The 24,996-nt window shown below is 29.4% G+C and overlaps 1 protein-coding gene across 6 annotated transcripts in view; it reads left to right on the forward strand.

The window, feature by feature from the left end:
- Nucleotides 1–24,996, forward strand: part of dnc (phosphodiesterase dunce) — a 418,093-nt gene that overhangs the window by 244,582 nt on the left and 148,515 nt on the right. Inside the window, exon 1 of one of the 6 annotated variants that reach the window (XM_065510435.1) lies at nt 5,013–6,114. The exons of the other annotated variants lie outside the window; for them this stretch is intronic. Within the exon in view, the coding sequence (XP_065366507.1) occupies nt 6,062–6,114 (53 nt within the window). The 5' untranslated portion in view covers nt 5,013–6,061. Of the gene's footprint in view, nt 1–5,012; nt 6,115–24,996 lie in introns of those variants that run through there. 6 annotated transcript variants of the gene reach the window in all.

Below are 24,996 nucleotides of genomic sequence, written 5' to 3' on the forward strand. Positions count from 1 at the left end.
AGTTATGTAAAATGTTAAGGAGAATATTTTTGTGGAATAAGTTAACCCTCTAAATCCTCAAGGCATGGGTCTTTTTTGTCCTTCTTTTAAAAAAGTGTAAAAACCACCATTATAACCGGGATTTAAGGGGTTAAAATGTTCTGCTAAAAAATTATACGTGAAATTTTACTATAAGTCCCTGAATACGTCAAAACGGAAAATTCAACCAGAAAGTCAGAAATAAGACATAACAAAAGAGAGCATAGGGTTAATTTCGTATTTATTAAGAATTTGGATACGAAGTCTTCATTAATTACATTTTTTTTAGCCCTAGGCAATTCCACTTCATTACCATACGATGTCCAGCATATTTCAGCTATAAGCGTTCCTCAATGGGTGCGCATGTTAAATTTGTGGGGTACTTTAAAATAAAATTCGTAATAAAAGCGAAATTAACCCTAAGCTATTCTTTGTTGTGTCTTATTTCTGACTTTCTGGTTGCATTTTCCGTTTTGATGTATTCAGGGACATATTGTAAAATTTCACGGATAATATTTTTGCGGAACATTTTAACCCCTTAAATCCCTGTTTTAATGGAGTTTGTTGCTCTTTTTTAAAAGAAGGACAAAAAAGACCCATGCCTTGAGGATTTAGAGGGTTAACATATTCTACAAAAATGTTCTCCGTAATATTTTTCATAACTTTGCTGAACACATTTTATACCTAAAATGTAAGGCTCATATTGTTTTTTATGAAGATTAACAATAAGAATGTGCCAGAGTTGGGAAACTTTAACCCCCCCTCAAATGGAATACAGATGTAAACTTTCAAAACGCCGATACACGTTTCTTTTTTTTTTGTCTCCTCTATCAAAATTTATTGGTCGGACCTCGTAATTTTTGTTGGTGTTGTACAGTGTTATTTAAAAACATGCAAGTTTTTAAGCAATTTTTATTAAATAAATAAATTTGTTTCGAAAAAAATAAATTAAATATTCAAAAAAAAATTATTTTTAAATTAAATTTTTTCTTTAAAACTCGAAAATTTCTCACGGGCAACATTTGTCCCTAGTCCCCATAAAAGGGCCCCCATCAGAAAATTATATGAACATTCATAATTGTCTTATAATAATTAATATTGTGATGAAATTGGACACATAAACAATTTGTATATGAACCTAAATCTTTCTACCAACTTTTGTGACATAAATCACACGATCTAATTTCATGGTGATCGGTCCATAATTTGTCTTAGCTCCCATATAAGGCCCACTTCCGAAAAACAGAATTATTGATATTTTAAAAGAAAAATGTTTTTGCACATTTACTTAGTGTAGGGTATTATATGGTCGGGCTTGACCGACAATACTTTCTTACTTGTTTTAATTGTATCTATCTATAGTTTCCTAATGTTAGAATGTTATATATAATAAACTGAAGAAGACAACATATATTTCCATATAAAATTTCATTTGGTCCTTATCTATACATAAGATATATTGCTGAAATAATTACTTCTCCATTCCGAATATGTAGTTAAAATGGTAATGACGAGACAGATTCCCATCTTTCATACAAGAAGTGAATTAAAAGCCCAAATCTGAAGATACTAAGGCAACATTAGTTTATATTTTTTATTAAATTGAATTTATGTATATGGACATTTCCACCGGAATGTCCACCCAGACCGAAAAATTAAAAGTTAATCAATTCAAATCAAATTTCGCTCCAAATAAGTTTTATATATACGGAAGTCATGTCACTTAATTTTATGATGATCGGTACATAATTAGTCATAGCTCCCATATAAGTCCCACTTTCGAAAATCATTTTAACGAGTTGGTATCCACATAAAATTCAACAGAAATAAGTTCCATATAAACATAAAATAAGCGACCTAATTTCATGGCGATCGGTAGATAATTGGTCATAGCTCCTTCTGAAAACCATTTCCGAAAATAAATTATTGAAATTAAAAAAAATGTTTCTCAGTCATGCTTGCCCACCATACTTTCTTACTTGTTTTCCTTTTCTTATTTCTTAACCAAAAAATATATGTGAAATGGAAATTCAAGTAACGTAACGTCACTTCAGATACTAAGGCTAACAAATAAAAACCGAGGAATGATTTTTAAATTTTACAAATTGGAAAATAAATGTATATGTATTATTCCAAATCCTACAACAAAAGGTTTTATACAAAATGATTTGCCCAATTGGCAGAGTTATGCAATTTAGTAATGCAAGTCAACCCGCACTTCTGTTTTTGGTAACGTCATGCAATCGCATATTTCTGCTAATATCTTTAACTCCTAAATGTCAATTGTTGCAATATTTTTTTTGGAATAAAGTGGTACTTAATTACTTCGCAAATATTAATAAAATCTTTTTACAAAGTTGACTTTTTCATTATTTTTTCCAACATTTTGTCGAACAAATGTTACGTCAAGCCATAATGGAAATGCCCATATCGAGGTAATCAGAAATTACAAATGGGATAATATATAAGATAAAATTATACACATGAAGCGACAACCCTGGGTACAAACACAAAAACTTAAACGCAAAAGCTTTTAAATTATACTCTGGCTGCTAAATATGTATGTTAATGCATTGCACAACGAAAAAAAACAAAAACAAATTGAAAGCTCCCCTTTTAAAAATGTCTGCTAAATAAAAATGCATTCAATGAGACTACTAGAAAGAGAAAAAGCAAACAGTTTTTAATAAATACAAATATAACTGCACATGGAGAGGAGCACCAAAAAGAAATATACTCACGATAAAAGCGAAAATACAAATATGTATATAAAAAGGGGAGCCTTACTAAATAAAGAAAGAGAGTCGGTATTTGTGAAGAGTCTTCGGGTTTACATAGAGAGTGTGGAGAAGAGTGCATTATTGAGAATTTGCATTAAAGGTAAATTGCATTTATACAGCTGTTGTTGTTGTTATTTAGCTGCTGCTCGTATTGTTTTGATGGGGAGTGCGTGTAGGTGTGTGTACCTTGGAGTATTTTGTTATTGTTGTGGCTGTAGCTGTTTATTAAGTAATATTTCAACGCGCGCATATTGTATATTTTGGAGAACATGATTATATTTTTCTGCTGCTAGTGAGTGATGTTGTTGTTGTTTATATTTATGATATGGCTGGTTGTTGTTATTGTTTTTCCACATGCTGCTCCAAATTGAAGATTATGAAGTAACAATAACAACAACAACAAATACAATACTCGAGTAAGCAGCACAATAAAGAGATGAGGGTGGCTAAATGTATGTGTTTGGAATTGCTGCTGTTGTTGCTGTTCTTTTTTTTGTTGTTTCGCTTGTTCTTCTTTTTGTTTCAGTATTTTTTCGCCTATTTGATAGACAATATTATTGTTTTTGTTTTATACTTGCGTTTAGTTTAGTATTTAACAAAGCAGAAGCTGCTACTATACACGTCGTCTACTACTACTATTGCTGCTGCTGCTACTACTACTACATACTACTTACTCTACTAGTAACTAACAAGTAGTAGCCGTGTAAAAAAGGTTTTTTTTTTCTAAATAAATTTAATAAATTAAAGACTTTGCGAGTGATGGAAGGCAAGAAGATTGTTTTAACAAGTGTTTTGGTTTAAGTTAATTTAATCAATTATAATGCTTGAATTAAAGTAAAATAATAATAAAAAATAAAAATAAAACATATTTAAGTGTTTAATTAAAAATATATTCAAAAATATTAACAAAATAATGTATAAAAATTCTTTATCTCTATTTGAAAAAATGTGTTGTAGTGTTAAAATTATAAAAAAAAATAAAGCGAAATTATTAACAACTTTTTGCCCGTCAAGCAATTGTGGTGGTCAGTCATTGAAACCATTTTAAAAAAATACAAAAAAAATGTTACAAAGTTTATTGAACTTTTGTTAAAAAAAAGAAGAAAATAAAACAAATAAATTAAAAATACCTATCTACTGCACAATTTTCTATAAACAAATATCGGTTTAAAAATAAAATAAATTAATTTTGTTGAATTCTTGCTGGTCAACTTCACCGACAATTTGTATACAATTTACAATTTATTACAGCGTAAGAGAATGTGTATGTTTGTGAGTGCGTGTTAAAGAATCTCTTCGTTATACAGGCTGATGATTCTGTTACATTATCTTCTTTTCACTGATGATTATACTGCTTCTTCTTCATCATCATCTTCTTCCTATGATTTTCTTTACTATTCATTACACTCTCCTTTAAAGAAAACAACTACACGAATAGCAACAACAACAACAATGAATCCAACTGTATGCCTGTGTTTGTATGTGTGTGAATGAGCGTGTGCGTGCATGTTTGTAAAACAAACAAAATCATCGTCACTCATTTTTTAATGTTTGAGTTTTAAAGGAAAAATGGTGGTGGTGACAAAAACATGAAATTTGTGGTGAAACGTCTACGAAATCCTCTAAATAAATTTAAAAATATTTTGTTAACAAAATTCAAGAAATTTTAACAACAAATTACTTTGTGCAGCCAGTGAAAAATTGTAAAAATTTTAAAGTTAAAAAACACCGCTGGTCGGTGGAAATTTAAGAGAAAAAGAAAGAAAAAAGCAAAAAAAATTACGAAAAAAAATCTAAAATACACAAAAATAAAGAAAAGGCCAAAAGAAAATGACAAAAATCATACAACGCGGCTTTTGTAAGGCTGAAGAATTATGTAAAATATAAAAAAAAGTTAAACAAATTCAACAAAATATTAATCAAAATTTTAAATTACAAAATTAAAATAAAATATACCTATTTATAGCAATTAAAAAAAGTGTTAAAAAATCTTTGAAAAAAATCCTAGTGCAAATAGAAAAAGCAAGTGTCAAAATTTAAAAATTAAAATACCACAACAAAGTGAAAATCAACCTAACCTTAAATGTGATTTCAAAGAAATTTATTGTAAAAAAAAATTACCACACCCTCCTTTATGGGCGAGTTTTAAAAATTAAAAAAAAATAAAATAAAACAATTAATTAAAAAATAATAAAAAAAATTAAGTTTGTGTGAAATAATAAATAAGCCAAACGCCACCATTTAAGGTGGCGTCCTCCAAAATAAAAACTTTGGAGGCAAAGGCTTTGCAGGCCACTACAATAACAGCAACAGCAAATGCCGAACAAACAACAATTACGCGACCTACAGCAACAACAACAACAAATACACCAACTGCAATAATTAAACCTAGAACATCTTTAACCTCCAGCACCACCACATCTTCCAGTAATTCTTCCTTAAAATCTCTAAAACAAAAATCCTCCAGCCAACCGACTTCCATAATAAAACAGCCACAACTGCAGCAACAGAACCAGCATCTTCATCATTCAACAACAACAACCACCTCAACAACCAATAAATCTCTAAACTCCTCAACGACAACGCAAAAATTCAAATCAAAACAATTACTTAAAGCCACCACAAAAGTGAAAAAGAAAACAAAACAATTGACTTTCGACAATACACCACTGTGTTTGTTGCAACCGCATACTACCACCCCGCCTCCTCTCTCAACTACTGCCTATCCCAAGTCCGCCTTTAATCTACGCAAATATTCCCTACCCACAAATCTACCACAGCCTTTACAAAACTCACCTCTCGCCACCAACACTAAGCCGTCCACAGCGGCTTTAAAAACCGAATCTTCTTTACACTCTCTGCCCTATCCGCCCTCGTATGTTTTAACACAAACGGCGAAAGTGAAAAAATCGAAAACCACCAAGAGACTAACAAATTTCTTAAAGGCAGCCGCCTCCTCCTCCAATTCGCCGCACTCGAAAGGCAGACGCAAATCGTCGGCCGCCTCAATTGTGGAAACAGCTTTAGCTGCCGCCGGTGTAACCGTTAATTTAACAAACGCCTCGGCATCATCAGCCTCGGCTACCGAGCTATTGGCCCAGGATTTATATACCAAAACACCAACACCAGCTTCAAATTGTGATCTAAGTGCGACCCTCAACTGTGGCGAATCGGAAGCTGTAGCCGGTGAATCTGGAGCGGCTGCTGGCGCAGAGGGTGAGGAATCGACGTGGTGTGGTGGTGGTGTTAATTTTCTAGTGTATATGGTTTGTTCATTTTGTTGTTGTTGTTATAATTTTCGCAATTCACCCACAAGGTATGTAAATATTTAAACATATTGTTGTCATTATTTCATTTCAAAACTCAAAAGAAATTCACCTCTATCTAAAATGATATTATGTATGTAGGTATGCGACATTTGCCAAGTTTTTTTCAATATTTGTTCATATTTTCTAACTTGTTTTTTATTGCAGCAGTTCATTAAGTGAGTGTGTACCCTAGATATAAAAAGAAACAAAGTTTAATTAGGCAGAACATTGTTTCACAAAAAAAATATTTAGAATAATAATATTAATTTTGACGACAATACTGTGTATACTACTTGTACCTCTACGAGTATTATTATCAGAGAGTTAAAATATTATGTATTTTCTGATATATTATCTCTTGTTTTTGCGTCTGGCTATTTATATACTAGAAATCGAAGTAAACAACAACAAAATCCTCAACGCTTCTCTCATTCAGTCTCTTATACTTGTTCCCCCACTTAGTACGAAGTTCATTTTTTTAACTTTTATTAAGCCCCCAAACAACAAAATTTGTTTTTGCAATTCTATTTTGGTTTTTACTTTTACTTCTACAACAAAACAGAAGAATTAGCAACAACATGCGTAAAAGTGCATTAACTTTTAGTTATTTTTGTTTATGGTTTATGGTAGTTATTATAACGGTAAATCCTGTTGTGCTTTCTTTCTTTCATGCACTCACTTTTCTGTGACTCTCTCTCTTACTCTTTTTGAAACCCTCTCCACGTTTTTATGGCTTGTTTGGTTGTTTCTGAAAATGAGAGGGGGAGGGGGGGTGGTTTGTTAATATTTTTTGTTTTGCTTAAATTATTTTAAGGCAGGTCTGGGTTTTTTGTTGAGTCGTATAGAAATTATTTTATCAATTAAATTGGTCAATTCTAAAGGTTACAAAATTGTTTAACGATATTAAGTGTTGTGTAAACACATTTTAATGAATTAAATCATATAATGTGGTAAAACTATAAAATATATCGACTAAGCAGTGTGATAGGTCAGCTTTACAATGCCTGGTTCGGGCGTTATTGATCTTGGAAGCGAGTTTGAACTGTGTTGTAATTTCGAGATGTACATCTCACGAATTTTTCTAAACTTGGGTTTTACCATTGTTACTTCTAAGGAGCTATGGATATTCTTATTATAACATTAGAACTTTTGGAATGGATACTCTATATAATATCAATACTTGCCGTTCCCCTTAATTGTATACCATGTATGTGTACCTTACATTATTTGAATTTATTTCATTATATTTCTTGTATCTACATCATTATGTAGCTGCCAATACTCGTATTACTTCCTAGAGTGATTTAAAAAGCCTTAATTGATGTCATTTTCATCACAGTTGGAACCCATTTTCAAGTTGATAGATTTTAAATTTGTTCGGTTCAGATAGTTAAAACAATCATCAGGACATAATGTCTATTCCTCCATTAGAAGCTTTTCTAACTAATGTGGAGCCCCTAACGTAAATATTGCGACGACAAGTACGACGTCTATCCAAGTGAATGCCAAGGTATGTGACATGATCAGATTGTGGAATGTTCACGTTGTAATGTGTGACAGGTGGATAACGTGTTTACTATTGAGTTCATTTACTCATATTCATTAGTTTTGCAACCACATTTCTACTAGGCTTAACTTCACATGTGAGCTAAGAATGTCGGTATCAATTGTCAATATAAATTATCGCATATAGACAAATCGGAGTTTTGGACTTCTTGGTGGAATGCTAGTCTCTGGACGCTTAATCATAAAAAACGGTCCTAGGTGGTAGTAAGCATTTAATCTTAAGTATTATTCCTCTATTCCAAACCTTGTCAAATTCCCTTATATCTCCATATACTGGGATAATGTTCTGATCACACTCTTTTGGGGCCAACAACAAATCAAACCAATATCGGATACTCTGTTCCAAAGTGTAGCGTACCCAGAGAGGATATTCTGTATCGATCAAAATAAAAAAACAGGCGGTCGGGGCACGATCTGGCCTATAAAGCGGGTGAGGCAAAACTTCCGAACCACTTCATTCTAAATACTTTTTAACAGGTATTGCAAAATGTGGCCCAGCGTTTTCATGATGGAATATTACGGTTTCATATCTGGCATCTATTCTAAATCATGCATTTTTAAGTCAATAAATTATCGCATATAGACAAATCGGAGTGTTGCACTTCTTGGTGGAAAGCTAATTTTTATATAAGCTGACTTCATAAATGCGATAATGCAAAGTAATTACAAAGCAAAGCAATACTTTGTGACATTCATGAACGCATCAATGTTTTGTAAAGAATCATAAATAAAAACAGTTCACAAATTTGACAGATGTTGCGCATGCAATAATGAACTTGCGACATTGTCAATACAAAATCTATTGCGTTTATGAACACCATGTATGCAGTGTTGTTTTGCAAACTGCGTTTATGAAGTCAGCCATAGTCTCTGGTTACATATTTTCTGTACTCAATCCTAATCAAACCGTCCTAGATGGTAGGCAACACTTAATATTAGGTATCAGGCATCTCTTTCAAACTTTGTCAGATGTCTTTTCATTTAGATGTCTTCCAATAACTATGTTAGAAATTGAAATACATATTAGGTTTTTAAGGAATTTAGTACTTTATTTAGTTATGGCACAGTCTATAAGATACAAAATCCAATGTATATTTGATAAACTCGATTCTAAGGATATCCTGATTTACAATGCTCATTAATGGATTTCAGTTATTGTCCCTATTTAATTCGTAGGGACTACAGTAAGGTTAAGGCCAAGAACATACTAATTTCCAAGGTACCGTAATAACTCTATTTACGCGACCAGCTACAACTCTAATCCGTTTCTTTTCTTTCTATTTGTCAAAAATAGTATTATGATTTAAAAATTGAGAAATTCTAAATGCCGGCTTAGCAAAAGACATATACAGTTCAATAACTGCTAAAATCGTCATAGACGTGTGGAGAATTTAATTTGAAAAATCGACTCCTTCAGTATCATAAGTAGAAATCCCTCAATTGTGGACTTCATTTTCGTTCAAAACTAAATGAAGGGAATTTTGAATAGAATTTTATTTGTTGTGTACAAAATATTTAATAACAAGTATTTATTTAACCAATAATGTGATATTTCTGTTTAATATACTGCTTTATAGATTAACTAATTTCAAATTATTCCCATAATCTCTTTTCTTTCTTTTAAATGACAATATCGCTTTCGCTGATCTCTTATCTGGGTCTATAATTGGGTTAAAAATGGTTTTGATAAGATTTTATTTCACAAAAAATAATAATATTTTTTATGTCTTTAGTCAAATTCCTGAATTTTGAATGAATAATGTTGAGCCAAAGTTTTATAAAACTTAATGATGAAGTTTTATTTGGAATATTTTTTTTTTATATTTATTACATCGATGCGAATTGAAATTTGCCAAATTAATAAGACCTTAATTATAGTTTCATTTTAGTAAAAATTAACTATTTGATGTACTTGGGGTCAAAATAAGCTCTTTAAAACACTATTAGCTTGAAGTGTTAGAAAATTGAACTTTAAAACATTTTAAACAGTGATGGTTCACACACGTCAGATTTACTTGAGCCAGTCTTGAGTTTATAGATGAGAGAATTAGAAAATAAGGAAAATCTTACCAATCTCCTCTCCCTTCTAAACTCAAGACTTGCTAAAGTAAACTTGACGTGAGCACTAAGTTTCGGTATCACCAAAATATTTTTTATTTTCTGTCTACTACATTTTAATACACATAATTAAATATTGCTGCGAACATATTTTAGTTTTATTTTTCATATAAATAATTAAATTCCTATAAAAATTATCATTTAATAAAATTCTTTAAAAATTTTGACAGCTGTCTAAACTAACTAACAACAAATTAACAAACTTTTACTACACACAATAAAATGTATGTACAGAATTTTTTTTTATTTTTACCTCAATCATAAAAATAAAAAACACAAAATCCTTAATAAAACTAAAAAAAATCCGGAAAATGTGTGTGGGGGCCAAACAAATATTGTATACCATGCAGCATCATTTCTTGCACACAAAATAACAAATGTCAAAAATTTTTTTGACAAATACGAGTTAAACTTGCACATAAATTTGACAGATTTCTTTAAAGCTCAAACCAAAAAAAATTAAGAGCTACATACATACATATGTATAAATTTATTTTTATTAAGTTTTTTCTTTCTAAATTTTGCATTTGACAGTTGTTGGGAAAAATGGGGTTGATTTTTCTGAGTTTTGTTTTGTACAGGAATTTGCGTGTAAATTGGAGAAAATGTCAAAAACGGTTTTTGTATAATGTTGACATTTATCACAAGATTTGTATGTATCTATCTGTTTATTAGAACACAAGAATATTTAACCAAAAAGGAAAATCCAAAGAAGCAAGCTAAAAAAAACAATAACAATAACACAACTACAAAATTTGGGTTGTTTTGCTGAAAAGGTTTTTTGTTGTGTTGCTTTTTAGTGTATTTTCTGTTTGATTTTATTGTACCGTGTAATTTTATGGGTACTTGATTATGCGCACTTTAGTGTAATTGTTAACTCTCTAAAATCCCCAAACTCACTCACTCTCACACTAAATGAGCCAGCCGCATGCTTTAAGTAGGTATGTTTTTTGCAATATTATATACAAATATGGAAAACATATAATTAGTATTGAGCTGCCTTTGATTTTTCTTGCCCCACTCGCTCAGTAGCCAACAATTTTCTTGCTCTTTCTCTCTCGGTGTGTGTGTTTTATTGGGGGGCTAGCAATGATGAGAGTAACTGTGTTTTATTTTTGTTTACATTGATGTGTGCTTAAAGTTTAATGTTATGCTAAAATTTATTTCTGCTACTTTTTGTTTTTTTTTGCTTTTTGTTATTGAAAATAGAGAATGAGAGGCAGCCCCAATAGAGTTCTCACTCTCGTTAGCTTATTTTTGTTTGTTTTGCCTTTGATTTGGAGCTCTGATACCCATCTATAATAATTTTTGCTGTGTGAAAAGCATTTACGATAAAAAAAAATTGTGTTTATTTTTTGCTGCTCTGTATATGTATATTTTGTTGTTTTTCTTTAATAATTTAGCTTTCCCTTGCTCTTGCCTTTGACAACACTGTGTTATCGTTGTTGTTATACTCTCCACTTTTATATACATTTGTACATACATAGATATCTGTATGTATATATTATCATCGGTTTCATTTATATTAGTGTTGCTTTTATTTTTTTTCTTTGCTTTTTTCTGCCTGCCCGTGGTTGTTTCGTCTTCATCGTGTTGTATGTTTTCATAACTTCGTGCGGTTCGTGATTTTTCGACGTTTTTCTACTTTGCTGCACGTCTTTAATAAAACTATCTACAAATTTTAAGTGATTAAATAATAATTTCTAAAAAATTCAATAATTTCAAGCGACAGCTATTGAAAAATCACAAAATTATGCCAAAATATAACCGGGAAAGCGGAAAATCTTAAAGAAATTAAATCAAAATTTTGCAAAAAGAAAAAAAATAATAAAATTAAAATAGCAACAGTGTTGTATACAAGAAATATACAGATGTATGAAATATATAGTGTTTGTTGTACTTGAAAGAAATATATAAGAAATAAAAAAAATACTAAATAAAAACGGCGACACTTGAAGCAAAAATAACGAATAAATAAATATATGTATGTGCATAAATAAGCCCCCCAACAATGCGTTGGCTGTTAGTGTGAATTTTGTAAAGAAAAACCTTTAAAAACAGAAAAAATAAATAAAACAACCTCCTCCCATGTCAAGAAATTCTTGCACATACAAATTATTTACAGAATTTTGCTTTTCAAATCAAGTGGATTTTATTCAAAATTTTCTAATATTTTTATATCTACATTAAATTTATAAAGAGTTTTGTGTTTATAATTGTTTTTTTGAGCTTATTTGTTTGTTTGTTGTGAAAGAAAATTTAATACAAAATTTCAAACTACGAGTGCTTTTCTAATATTGTATTATTATTGGCCCTTTTCAAACTTAAACTCTCTTAATGCTGCTCTTTGAAAATGCTGCTTTGGATATAAAAATAACACAGTGGGCTTGGTGTGCTTAATTTTCTTCTTACGAATGATTTTTCCGTTTATGTTTGGTTTGTTAAAGCAGCACAGTGGGTTCTTAGTTAAAAAAAGTATTTGTTTAATGTTTTTAAAACTTTTTGCAGGCTTGTAAACAAAATTGCAATTTTTAATGTTTACTCTAATTGTATGGCCTTAATGTGACCTTTTAGGTTTATAAAAATTATAAATCACAAAGTTGGTTTTACAAAATAGATATTAACATTACAAATTCTATAGTTGTCATGGTATTTAGATAGAATATAATTCTAGCTTTTGACTTAAGTCATTCGAGGTCAAGGGTCATCGTTATATTTAAGCTTAAAAATGATGTATGTTTAATGAAGGTTTAATTGTTAAATTTAATGATAACAACTAGGCGAGCTACATATATTCGGCTGTGCTGAATCTTAAATACCCTTCACCAAATTATACTTAAAATGATTTTTTTAATATTTTTATATTAAACAAAATTTAAATTCTTTTTTAAATTTTTTTTTGGAAAAATAATTTATGACAAAAATTTTTTCTTGATGAAAAAACATTCGGGTTAAAAAATATTTTTCCAGATTTTGACCCATTGTAGGTCTAACTTACTATAGCCTTATATACATCGTTGCAATAGACTTTGAAATATTTATCATTAGATAACCATATTGTCTATATTAATGACTTAGTAATCCAGATATAGATAAAAAATAGTTTTTTATCCTAACTTAGACATTTATTTATCGATTTTCCCGATTTTCAATAGCAACCAAACTTGGAATGTACTCGATATATTGAAGTTTTATTCATGTTTGTAAGATTTTAGGGGTGTCCGAAATATTGATTGAAACAGACAGAAGTTTATTGCATTAGATTGAATATAACTTGGCAAAAATAAAATTATTTTATACTGTTGCTCAGTTATAATAAAATCAATTCAGAATGTTGCTAGTCAAAACATAGAAACTGTACACTAAATATATGTATTACTACAATCGAGAAACGCTAACCCTTCCTTTACTGGATTCGAAGGTCAAATCAAATGAATATTTTGCATTTATTGACAGAATTTGATAAAACTTTTAAGAAACATTCCAAAATTAACATTTCAATGTACTTTGTAAGCCGCTAACTTTTTCATTACTAAGTTAAAAGGTCAAATCAAATTTATATTTGGCATTTATTGTCAATATAGGAAAATTCAAATCACTATTCCCTCTATCCTCCCTCCCAAAAACAACATTTAATTCAAAATAAACCATATTTTAAAAATCACTGCTGGATTTAAATGTTTGAAAAATTAATTTTAGAATTAAAATTAATTTAGTTATGATTTTGATGCCAAAGTCATTGAGGGAAATAATTTTCTGATCATTCATTAAAATCCCCACATAAATACTAAAAATTTCCCAATATTTTAATGAAAAATTCAAAATTTAATGAAATTTGACCTTTGACCCCGGTTGTATATGTATTTCCCGTGGATTAATATTCTGAATTGGGAAAAATCCGAAATTTACAGAAATTTGACCTTTGACCCCTGTTGTAAAAATGTATAAAGATTTTTTTTTACATCTTGAACCCACTGTGCTTTAATATAATTAAGTTCCTATTGCTGTATTTTAATATTCATGCACTTTGGTCCCACTGTGTTAGGTTTGAATGAACAAGAAAGGATACAAAAACAATAAATAAACAACAAGATCTAACATCTAATCTTCTAACACCCTTGACAGCATCAAAAGCAACAACAACAAACACAATATTACAAAAAAAAATCTAATAAACACAACATACAACTATGGCAACCAAACACAGCCATCAAACCAAACCAACCAACCATCCATTCACATCCATCTCTTCAACCAACACACTTTTAACAAAACAAGTCCTTTTGCCGCCCTTACCCTGCTGCCCCCATTTTAATTTCTTTTATTTTTCTTTTCATTTTTCCATCATTTTTATGTAAAACATCAGCTCCAACACACAAATAGTACCTACAAACACTACACTCTACTTGGTTTTTTCTCTCTTTACACTTTAACAACAACAACAAATAGAAAAACCATTCACTTTTTTTCTTTCTGAAATATTGTAGGTATATTGTATAAAAAAAATCTGTTTTTCTTCTTTTACACCTTTTTAATATCCTCTTCTAACGAATCATAGCAAAACCAGCAACAACAAACCAAGTTAAATCCCTCACTAAAGCTCTCTGCCCTCCTCCCCCTTCTGACGTTTCACCCTAGTATTTTTGAAAACCCACCTCATCATTTCTCACAACAAACAAACAAACAAATAAACAAAAACGTAGCCACCATAATTTGTGCATTCGTATGTAAAACGTAAAAGCAAATCAAATTAAATTGAATTTTCATTTAATACTTAAGTATAGTTGAAAAAGAAATACATAATAAATGATGAAAATCATATATTTGAATACATAAATACGAGTATTATTATAATAATAATAACAATAACAACAAAATATTTAAAAGAAAAAAGTGTATAAATAAAACTTAAATTAAATATATCTTCCTATTAATTCTCTTAATACTAAAGAAATCAAAATAAAACTTTTTTAAATTTTCCTTAACAACAATAAAAAAAAATAAGTGGAGATCAATCAACAAAAATGTAGCCATGTGAATTATTAAGTCTACCCCTCATATAATCTTTGAGTAAAGCTATGAATCGGTGTCATAGACTAATGTTTTATAAACCTATAATAACAAAATTTTAAATTAAAAAAACAGAAAAAAAATTGAAATAATAATTTCAAAAAAAATCAAAAACAACACGTTTAACAACGATATTTAATTAATTTTAAGGGATTATTAAAGTCCTTGCAAACATCAGTTCAAATGTGGTAGGTTGAATTTTTTGTTATAATTTCTAATATTATTATAGTATTTGAAAATTAAGATTTCACTGAAATTTTTTGTTAAACAAGCAGTTGTGTGAGAAATAAATTTTATTTGAAGAAACTGATTTTTTACTTAAAAGTAAGCACTCATAAGTAAAACATATTCTAAACTAGTTGTAGAATGAGTGTAATCGTTATCTTTAATGACATCGCAGATTGGATTCGAATGTTTCCAAATGTCTACCATCTATGTTGTTTACATATTGGATGTATCACTTAAAAATTAGGGAATTTTTTTTTTAAATTTTTATTTTGAAACATTTGTACAATATAAATTTATTCAAAGTATTGGCCATTGTGTTCTGGCAAAATATATACTTTCAGCCAAAAGAACTGCTGATGTTCTGAAGTGAAGCGTATCCCAGCATGAGAGTTCTGCTTCGATCGAAACAAATAGTAGTCGGACGGGTCATGGTCTGGTCTATAAAACGTGTGAAGCATAACTTCCCAACCACTTCGGTCTAAATAAGGACTGAGATAGAAAAAATCTTAACATGTATCTTCTATATTACATATAGGGGATTTCACGTCAAGTGAAATCGATGTCTTTCGATCGGGATGAAATTTGCACAAAGGTTAGACTTAGTGGATTTTACATCCCACTGAGAAACCAAAAAGCTCTTAAAGGAATGGACCTAAGCTTTCATTTGAGTAAAACAAAATTTTTAAAAAGAGGGCCATTTTGGAATAATGGGCGATTTTGCCAAAAAAAATCAAAAATTGTATATCTTGTGTTACAAAACATTTATTTTGCTATATATTCCACTTAGACTTAGTGGATTTTACATCCCACTGAGAAACCAAAAAGCTCTTAAAGGAATGGACCTAAGCTTTCATTTGAGTAAAACAAAATTTTTAAAAAGAGGGCCATTTTGGAATAATGGGCGATTTTGCCAAAAAAAATCAAAAATTGTATATCTTGTGTTACAAAACATTTATTTTGCTATATATTCCACTCGCATCCCACTAAGCAACTAAATAGGTCTTAAAGGATTTGACCCAAGCTTTCTTTTGAGCAAAAAAAAAATTAAAAAAGTGCCCATTTTAAAAAAAAATTGATTTTGCAAAAAAAAATAAAAAATTGCATATTTTGAGTTACAAAACATTTATTTTGATAGATATCCCACTCGCATCCCACTAAGCGACTACATAGGTCTTCAAGAAAAATATTTGAGCTTTCTGTTGAGCAAAAAAAAATAAAAAGAGGGCCCATTTCGAAATAAAAAGCCCATTTCGAAATAAAAAATCGAACTCGCATCCCACTAAGCGACCAAATAGGTCCTCAAGGAAAATATCTAAGTTTTATTTAATAAAAGGGCCTATTTTTTGAAAAAAAGTCAAAAAAGTTTTTGATTTCGGAAAAAAAAATATTAAACTTTTTTTTTTTAATATTTTTTTTCGAAAGATAGAAGAAATAGCTATCTAAACTATTTTGGACACATTTTGCTAAGAACAATAGGTACTAAGTTACATGGATAAGAACAGAAACACATGATTGGAAAAAATGTCAAATTTTTACCCCCTCTAACTCCGAGAGTTCTTGACCGATCTTGATGAATTACTATCTCATAGGTCTAACCTTGGTGCAAATTTCATCCCGATGCCGATCCGAACGGAAGACATCGATTTTAAAAGTTGGTTCACATGACGAGAAGAACGGCTGAAGCGATTTGGTTGATTTTTTTTTTATTCGATTCGAAATTTTCAGGAGATGGTTTGTAAAGAAAAATAATCAAAAATTTATGAAATTTTAAGTTTTTAATATATTGCCTCCTTTTTACTTAACATTTTTCTTAATAAGAGAATTTTTTTTAAGAAACTTGAAGAACTAACGTTAGTAAATAGCTACCGAGCAAAGCCGGTCAGCTAGTATGTTAATAAAAATGAAACCACTAAATTTACAGTTTTTATTTTTTATTTGGTTTAAATTATTATTACAATTCACAAAAATTATGTAGCTTTTCCGGAAACCCTTCCATTAACCCCAAGAGTGTTGAATTACCTTAGCGCCATGGATATTTGGCTTTGTAGTCGAATCGTCTGTTTTGCAGGGCTTCATTTACGATCTGTTACGCTTCTGACATTCAAAAACGTCTTTCAAGGTCTCTTGGCTTCAGTTCGTATGGCACTCAATTTCCCTGCTTTGGGATGAATCCTGCTGCTCGCTTATGTTTTGGAATTGCTGCTTGAGTAGCTCCCAATGATTTTGCAAGCTCTTGTTGAGTTTGACAACAATCTTCATGGAGTAATGCCTCCAATTCCTGGTCTTCAAACATTTTTGGCTGTCATGGGCGATCTTTGTCGTCCGTGTAAAAATCACCACTTCTGAACAGCATAAACCATCTATCGCACCTTGATGACCTTGTGGGTCGACGGAACTTGTATTCCGATAGCCACCATCAGCTAAACTGGCAAAATTCTAGTGCATTTGTGGCAATATTTTTAAATCTAAATAACATGTATTTCATAAATTTTTAACAATTTCTTCTTTTTAATAGCAATATTTGCTTGTTTACTATTGTTTTAGAATTATTTATAGTATCTACACATATTTTAAACAGCTTTTCTCATTTAAAACCCAAAAAAAAATTGTTTAGAAAAGCTGATTATAATCATAAAACTAATACCAGTCAGTGTACGCACTAAAAAGTATTAAAAATTAAAACTAAACAACTAAATCTTTTAAAAACTTTGTTTTTCCAATGCAAATACATACAAACTTACTCTGGCACTAGTAAATGAAATGATATATAGAGACAGTGCCACAAACAGACGCACGTCAATGCTAAAAGTGCTAAAATACCAATCGAAATAAAAAAAAATTATATTAAAACACCAACAACAACAACAAATTACCATAAATCAGTTGAAGCGAACAAAAAGTTTTAGTTTTTAGTCATTTTTTGATCGTTGAAAGTAACAAAACTTGCATTTATTTGAACATAAGTTTTCATAAATGGGAAAACTTGTTTTTCTTCTTGGTTTTCGTTTCATTTTGAGTTTTTCTTTTTCTACTTATTGCTTTTATCGCTGCTGCTGCTGCTGTTGTTGTTTTTGTGGCTTTTTAGTTAAACATACACAATAAATTGACATAAATGTATTAATTACGCACGAAAAACAAACAAAATTCAGCAACAAAATTGTTGTTTGTTGTTAGTTAGTTAGTTTGTATGCCTTACGTTTGTAGTACATACTCGTATGTGTGGCAAGTTACCGAAAGACTTACGACGACAAGTTGCCACAAGTTTTATGTATGTTTCTGTGTATTTCTAAAGGAAACTTATAAAAACAAAGTTTTGCTAAAGTGTCTGGGCAAATGTTTAAGCAATATTTGAAAAAATATTAATAAATGTGGGTAATAAATATCTAAACAAGTACAAGTAGGGTTTCTAATTTCCCGGACTTTTTCCGTAACCGGGAAATTAAAAAAAAAAATTTGTTTAATCCAGGTTATATCTGAAAAAGGGAACTTTTTCAAAACTTTGTTTCGTTTATGAAAATAAAATTTCAATTTATCAATGTAAGAGGAAATAAAATTGTAAATTTTCCTATTTTAATCTTCCATTACCCTTGTGTGGAAAACAACACAAAATTTTATTTTCATGAAATTTTTTCACTTTTCCTTTCGCATCAATTAAACACAAAAAACTTATTAAGTTTTTAAAAAAATTTTTTTGATATCGATATATTTAAAAAGTTACATTGTTTACCCTCTTGTGTGGTTTTCCACACATATGTAATTTTATATGTATTCTGTACTAGGAACAACATTTTTTGTCGGCAAATCTGCTATTTCTGCCAATACACCATGTAATCGTACTCATAACCTAAATCTTTGTGTAAAATATGTTGCAGAAAAACTAATTTCACAACAAACAAATACAAAAATATAAAGATAAATATGTTAATAAAAGTAAATCATGAATTTTAATATAAAAACTGATGTTTCTTGTGTAAAATATATAGAAAACAACACATGAGGGTAAACAACGTAAGAGGGTTAAATAAATATTTTTCTATTATTGTCACACAGAGAAATTAGTTTTGGTTGTGATAATTCAGTTCACGTAATATTGATTTTTTTTATACATTTAAAGACATGAATGTTCTTTGTTAAAATAATTATTTTGATTTCGACATATTTAAAAACTAACGTTGTTTAAACTTTGTGTGGTTTTCCACACTAGAAACAACATCTTTTGTCGGAAAATGTGCAGTTTCTGCCAATACACCATGTAATCGTACTCATAACCTACATGAATGTTTGTGTAAATAAACTAATTTTACAACAAACAAATACGAAAACATATACATAAATAGTGTTGTTAATAGTAAATCATGAAATTTACAACAAAAACTGATGTAGCTTGTGTAAAATGTATTGAATTAGTGAATGTGTGGAAAACCACACATGAGGGTAAACAACGTAAGAGGGTTAAATAAATATTTTTCTATTATTGTCACACAGAGGAAATAGTTTTGGTTGTGATAATTCAGTTTAAATGAACGAATTTTTCTGTTGTGACTGAAAAATTGTAAAAAATTCGCTTATTTAAATCTAAATTTTTATATGTTATGTGATATTCAATGGATATTATCGAGTTGTTCCATTGTCAACCAATCACAACGAATCTGTTTTATTTGTGCAGAAATAATAACTGTAACTTCAAGAAGAAAACTTTTAAAGAAATTCTAGAAATTTTTCAACAAAACTTATCCATTTCAAAACTTATCCATCCATACAGGGATACATACTAGGAACCCTAGTATGTATCTCTGTATGTAAGGCAAACTTTGTTAAGAAGCATTGCTGAAAGGGAAATAGCGATATCAAGTTGATTGTAAGAGGAAATATGAGTCGTGGCTGCTTAATGTGGAAGTGATTCTCTGCACAATCACATATCTAATTATTTTTCAGTTAAACGCAATTATTCCGTCAATTGTCCTTTAAAAATACATTCTGAATTATAAAATAAAAGTGATTTCATACTGAGCTAAAGAGTGTCCAAAAATGCCCTGTCATTTGTGAAGTAAATTAAAATTTGTTCTACATTTTTCTTTTTTATTATTTTTGGTATGAAAACTTTTTGGTTTTGGGGGGAGAAAATTCCTACTTCAACCCCTCTGGATTCGCGCCTGCCCTTCACATATGATATCTTTGCGAAATTAAAAGGTTCTTCAAATTTTGTGACTACTTACTTTTTAACTTCCAGTAATGACATTGGTAATCGCTGGTATATTGTTGCTTATATCTTCTAAATATCACTAAAATCATTCTGCTTCTCAAATTTAAGTCTTTGCCCGAAATTTTGTTTCATTTCATATTAAGTATCCCCTCTTAACCCACCTTTTATTTATTTTTTTTTGTTTTTGCATATGTAACTTACAAAACCAAATCAATGCTCTTTAGCTTTTTCATTTCTACAATTTTTACTTTCATATTTATGTATGTATTTATAATTATTAAATCCCATAAAAACCCAATTTTGTACTGGAAATGACAGCATGTTGAAATTCTGACAAATGTGACACATACAAATAAAAGTAATTATTCATAACATGAATTTCTATACAAACAACAATAATAAAATAAATATATTTTATAGAAAAAAACAAAAACAGAACTCTTTGTAATCAAAAGTTTACCACAAAACTTTATATATAAATAAATATTTGTTGCACTTAACGTTTGACTTTATATTTGTAAGAGTAAAAACAAATAAATGGAAATAATTATTAATAGGATAAATCATCTTCATTTATTACCACACGTAGTATATTGCTAATCAATGGTATGGTCAGACAGAAGTAAAATTTGCAATACGAAAGTACATATTTAATAAAGTAATCTCCCTCCAATGCAGCTAAAATTTAATTTCTGTAAAATATTTCCAAGTTTTTGAACAATATTATTGTTACAGTAATTATTTATATGATTGCGGTAATCATAATATGTTAAAGTTACGATTTGTATGATTGTAGAAATCACATAAATAAAGAATATCGTTAAATTTTAGCCATATATTACCTATAGCCAAGTTTATTCACTTGCTTATAGTAGGGTGCTTAATACAAATAAATAATCTTTCATAATAGCCATAATCAGAGTAATACTCATATAAAATCTTTTTTAAACTCAATAAAATAAATCTTTAAGATTTCAATTTATTTATAAATTCTTATTTACTATGACAACGTTTTATAAAATTCAACCTTTTTATTTATTTACTTTTAGTGGTTGCTTGTTTAGATTTTTTTTTTTGCTATTCTACACAGCAGCATCAATTTAATTTAAATTTATTTTCCTCCACAAAGACCCCCTACAACAAGAACAACAACAATTGCTTTAACAAAATAATTGTATAATTTATTTTTTCTATAAAATATTTCAACGTCATCAACATGATTTTGTTTGACGTTTGATTTTATTAGTTTAAATAAAAAAAAATAATAAAAAAAACCTAGTAGACAACTTATTTAATACTTAATGTAATTTAAATTTTCTTGTTTTTTGTTGCCATATTTTGCTCTACTGTAAAAAGTAATTTTTAAATCAGTTTTGCAAAGTAGCAAAGTAAAAAAAAATACTTTGTTTTTATAGCCCATGCAAATTAGCACATTTGTGCAATTGCGTAAGTGGCGCCAATTATGAAATTGATTGATGTATTTTGTTTTAACACTGATTTTTTTTGCTACATACATTTTAGGATTTAGTAGTTAAAGCCAGACAGTTCTGGGTGAATGTCTCGTACTAGTGTCTTTAGCTATCAATAGACTCATCACTGGTTACAGAATTAGTAATTTTAACATGTAGGTAGTTATCCTAATTGGAAGTGAATTGATTCTAAGTATTTTACAAATATTAAACTACGTATTCCTTCCTAAAGTTCTGTAAAAAAAAGTGACTACACCCTAGATTACTTAGAGACACTAACGTGACAACTGACTTAATGCTAGATTACCTGGGATGTATAAAGTAAACAATTGACTTCATGCTAGATTACCTGGGATGTATAAAGTAAACAATTGACTTTTCTTTGCATTACAAAATGATCCAAAACTATGTAGAGTGGAGTCAGCCAAGTAATTAGACATTCGAGAAAATTAATTTCTAAAAGGGATTTTCTATTGACTACTATAGAGCTGCTGGGTATCTATATATTTATGTTTGTATGTTTAAACAATGATTGCCGTAAAAGGATTAGTTAATGGGTAATTATTTAGCAATTTTTCATTGCTTAAATATAAGCTGCATTTTCTATGTTAAGACTTTTAGCATTTTTATTGCTTTGTAATTAATTTAATTTGAAAATAAGAGAACTTTGCAAAATAAATAAATAAAATTCTACAAAATGACTAAGTGGTTTCTTTCCAGTGGTTAATATTGTGTGGATTTTGTAGGTCAAGATTTTGTTTCTATTTTTTTTTTTTAAAAAAAAAGTAAACAGTAGGAAGTTTTAAACATTGCACGGTTTTCTTTTTAGTTAACATAGACTTTTGATTTGAAATAATACTCCATTTTTACTAAGCCTAAATTTTATGTTTGGCAACAACTTATTGATCATAGCGTTAAATAAAAATATTGCATGAATTTTAAGACATCGTTTACTTATGTGAAAAATATTCAAAACTAAATGAGAATTATATTGATTATTTTTATGGCAAATTCCTTTTTCCATTTAAATGCTATTTTCTCTGTGTGACAAAGATTGAAAAGTATTAATTTAAAACAGGAAAATCTACTTCTTTAGAATTTGAAATTTTAAGTTAAAATTTATCAGCCTAATCGCAAAAGCCTTAAAGTCGATTTTAAGTCCATTAAGTTGACTATTATTTTAAATTTCATGCCATAAAACAAATTTCAAATATAATTTAAAATATTGTTTTATTATTTAAAAATAAAGCTCTTTGTTTTGAACTTTTATGTACATTTTGTTTTTTTAATTTTTTGAAATTTCCTTTTTTTATTTACATTCATTGAAAAATATTTTCAATTATTTGAATGTATATGTTGGAAAAAGTTTTGAAAGCTTTTTAAAAATAAAAACAAAAGTTCTATTTTAAAATAAAGTCGACTTTAACAAAAATTAACTTTAAAATTTCTTTCATAGTTAGGGTGAAAATGTACATAAAAGTTCAAAACAAAAAACATTTTTTTTAAATAATAAAACAACATTTTAAATTAAATTTAAAATAATAGTCAACTTTATGGACTTTAAATCGACTTTAAGGCTTTTGTAGTTAGGCTGTTTTTTTTTAATTTTTTTAAATTTCCTTTTTTTATTTACATTCATTGAAAAATATTTTCATTTATTTGAATGTATGAGTTGGAAAAAGTTTTGAAAGCTTTTTAAAAAAAATGTATTTCATATGGTACGAAAAAAACAAAAGTTTTATTTTACAATAAAGTTGACTTTAACAAAAATTAACTTTAAAATTTCCTTTTTTATAGTTAGGCTGCATATGTATTTTAAAAAAATAATAGTTTAAATTTGTTTATATACATTCCGATTTAAAAAAGTTCTTTTTCGAAACATTTTATTGATTTTTAGGTTAAATAAGCATTAAAACATTCTGGGATATGACCGATTTTTTTAATATTTCCCGAGAATTAAAAAATTCTGGAAAATTATTGGGTGTATGAGTTTAAAATTCGAGATTTTTTAAAATGTTTAGCTTTTATTTTGAAACATTTGTACAATATAAATGTATCTAAAGTATTGGCCATTGTTAGCTATGACGTTTTCCCATCTTTCTGATAACATATGGATTCCGAGCCAAAAAGAACTGCTCATCTTTTGAGGCCAAGAACGAATTAATTCAATATCTGATACTCTGTTGCAAAGTGAAGCATTTCCCAGAGAGATAGCATCCTGCATCGATCGAAACAACAAGAAGTCGGGCGGGGCACGATCTGGTCTATAAGCAGCAGGCAAAACTTCCCAACTACTTCATTCTAAATACTTTTTAACAGGTATTGCAACATATGGTCGAGCGCTGTTATGATGAAATATTACGGTTTCATGTCTAGCAGCATATATGGGAGTTTTTCGGGAAATACTTGCTTCAAATGAATCAGTTGCGTACGGTACAGGTTCCCTGTGATGGTCAGGTCAGATTTCAGCAGCTCATAATTTATAGGATCCTTTTGCTACCACTCAATACAGAGCATTACCTTAGCGCAATGGATATTTGGCTTTGGTGTCGATTCGGCTGGATGGCCGGCCTTTACATACGATCTCTTACGCTTCGGTTTATTGCAAAGGATCCATTTTTCATCGCAATTGCAAAAACGATTTTCTTTTATAGCGTTGAAGCCATAATATAAACGCATAGAACGGAAGGAGAGAGTAAAATATTACTCTCTTTTCACACATATGGGTGATACAAAAACAAAATACATGCAATACATTCTCATGAATTAGGTTTCTGGCAACAGACTTAGGTTTTTGGCTCTCAATTGTCTATGGTTGAAGCATCATGGAAAATTGTCTTTCAAGGTCTCTCGGCTTCAATTTGTATGGTACCCAATTTCCCTGCTTTTGGATGAATCCTGCTGAAACATTTTGAAATTGCTGCTTGAGTACCTCCCAATGATTTTGCAAGCACTTGTTGGGTTTGACAACAATCTTCATGGAGTAATGCCTCCAATTCTTGGTCATCAAACTTTTTTGTCTGGCCAGGGCGATATTTATCTTCCATGTCAAAATCAACACTTCTGACAGAGCAGTAAATGGATCATTCTTTTTTTGATTTTAATTCATTATGAATTAGTTAAATTTTGAATTAATTCTTTTCGCAACAAAAAAGAAATGATTGAAATTTGAATCAGTTCAAACAAATTAGGCAGAAATGAATTTCAATTAATTTCCAATTCAAAAAAAATTATTT

This window comes from Calliphora vicina, chromosome 4 (genome assembly GCF_958450345.1).
Source record: "Calliphora vicina chromosome 4, idCalVici1.1, whole genome shotgun sequence".
In the NCBI taxonomy this organism is placed as follows: Eukaryota; Metazoa; Arthropoda; class Insecta; order Diptera; family Calliphoridae; genus Calliphora; species Calliphora vicina.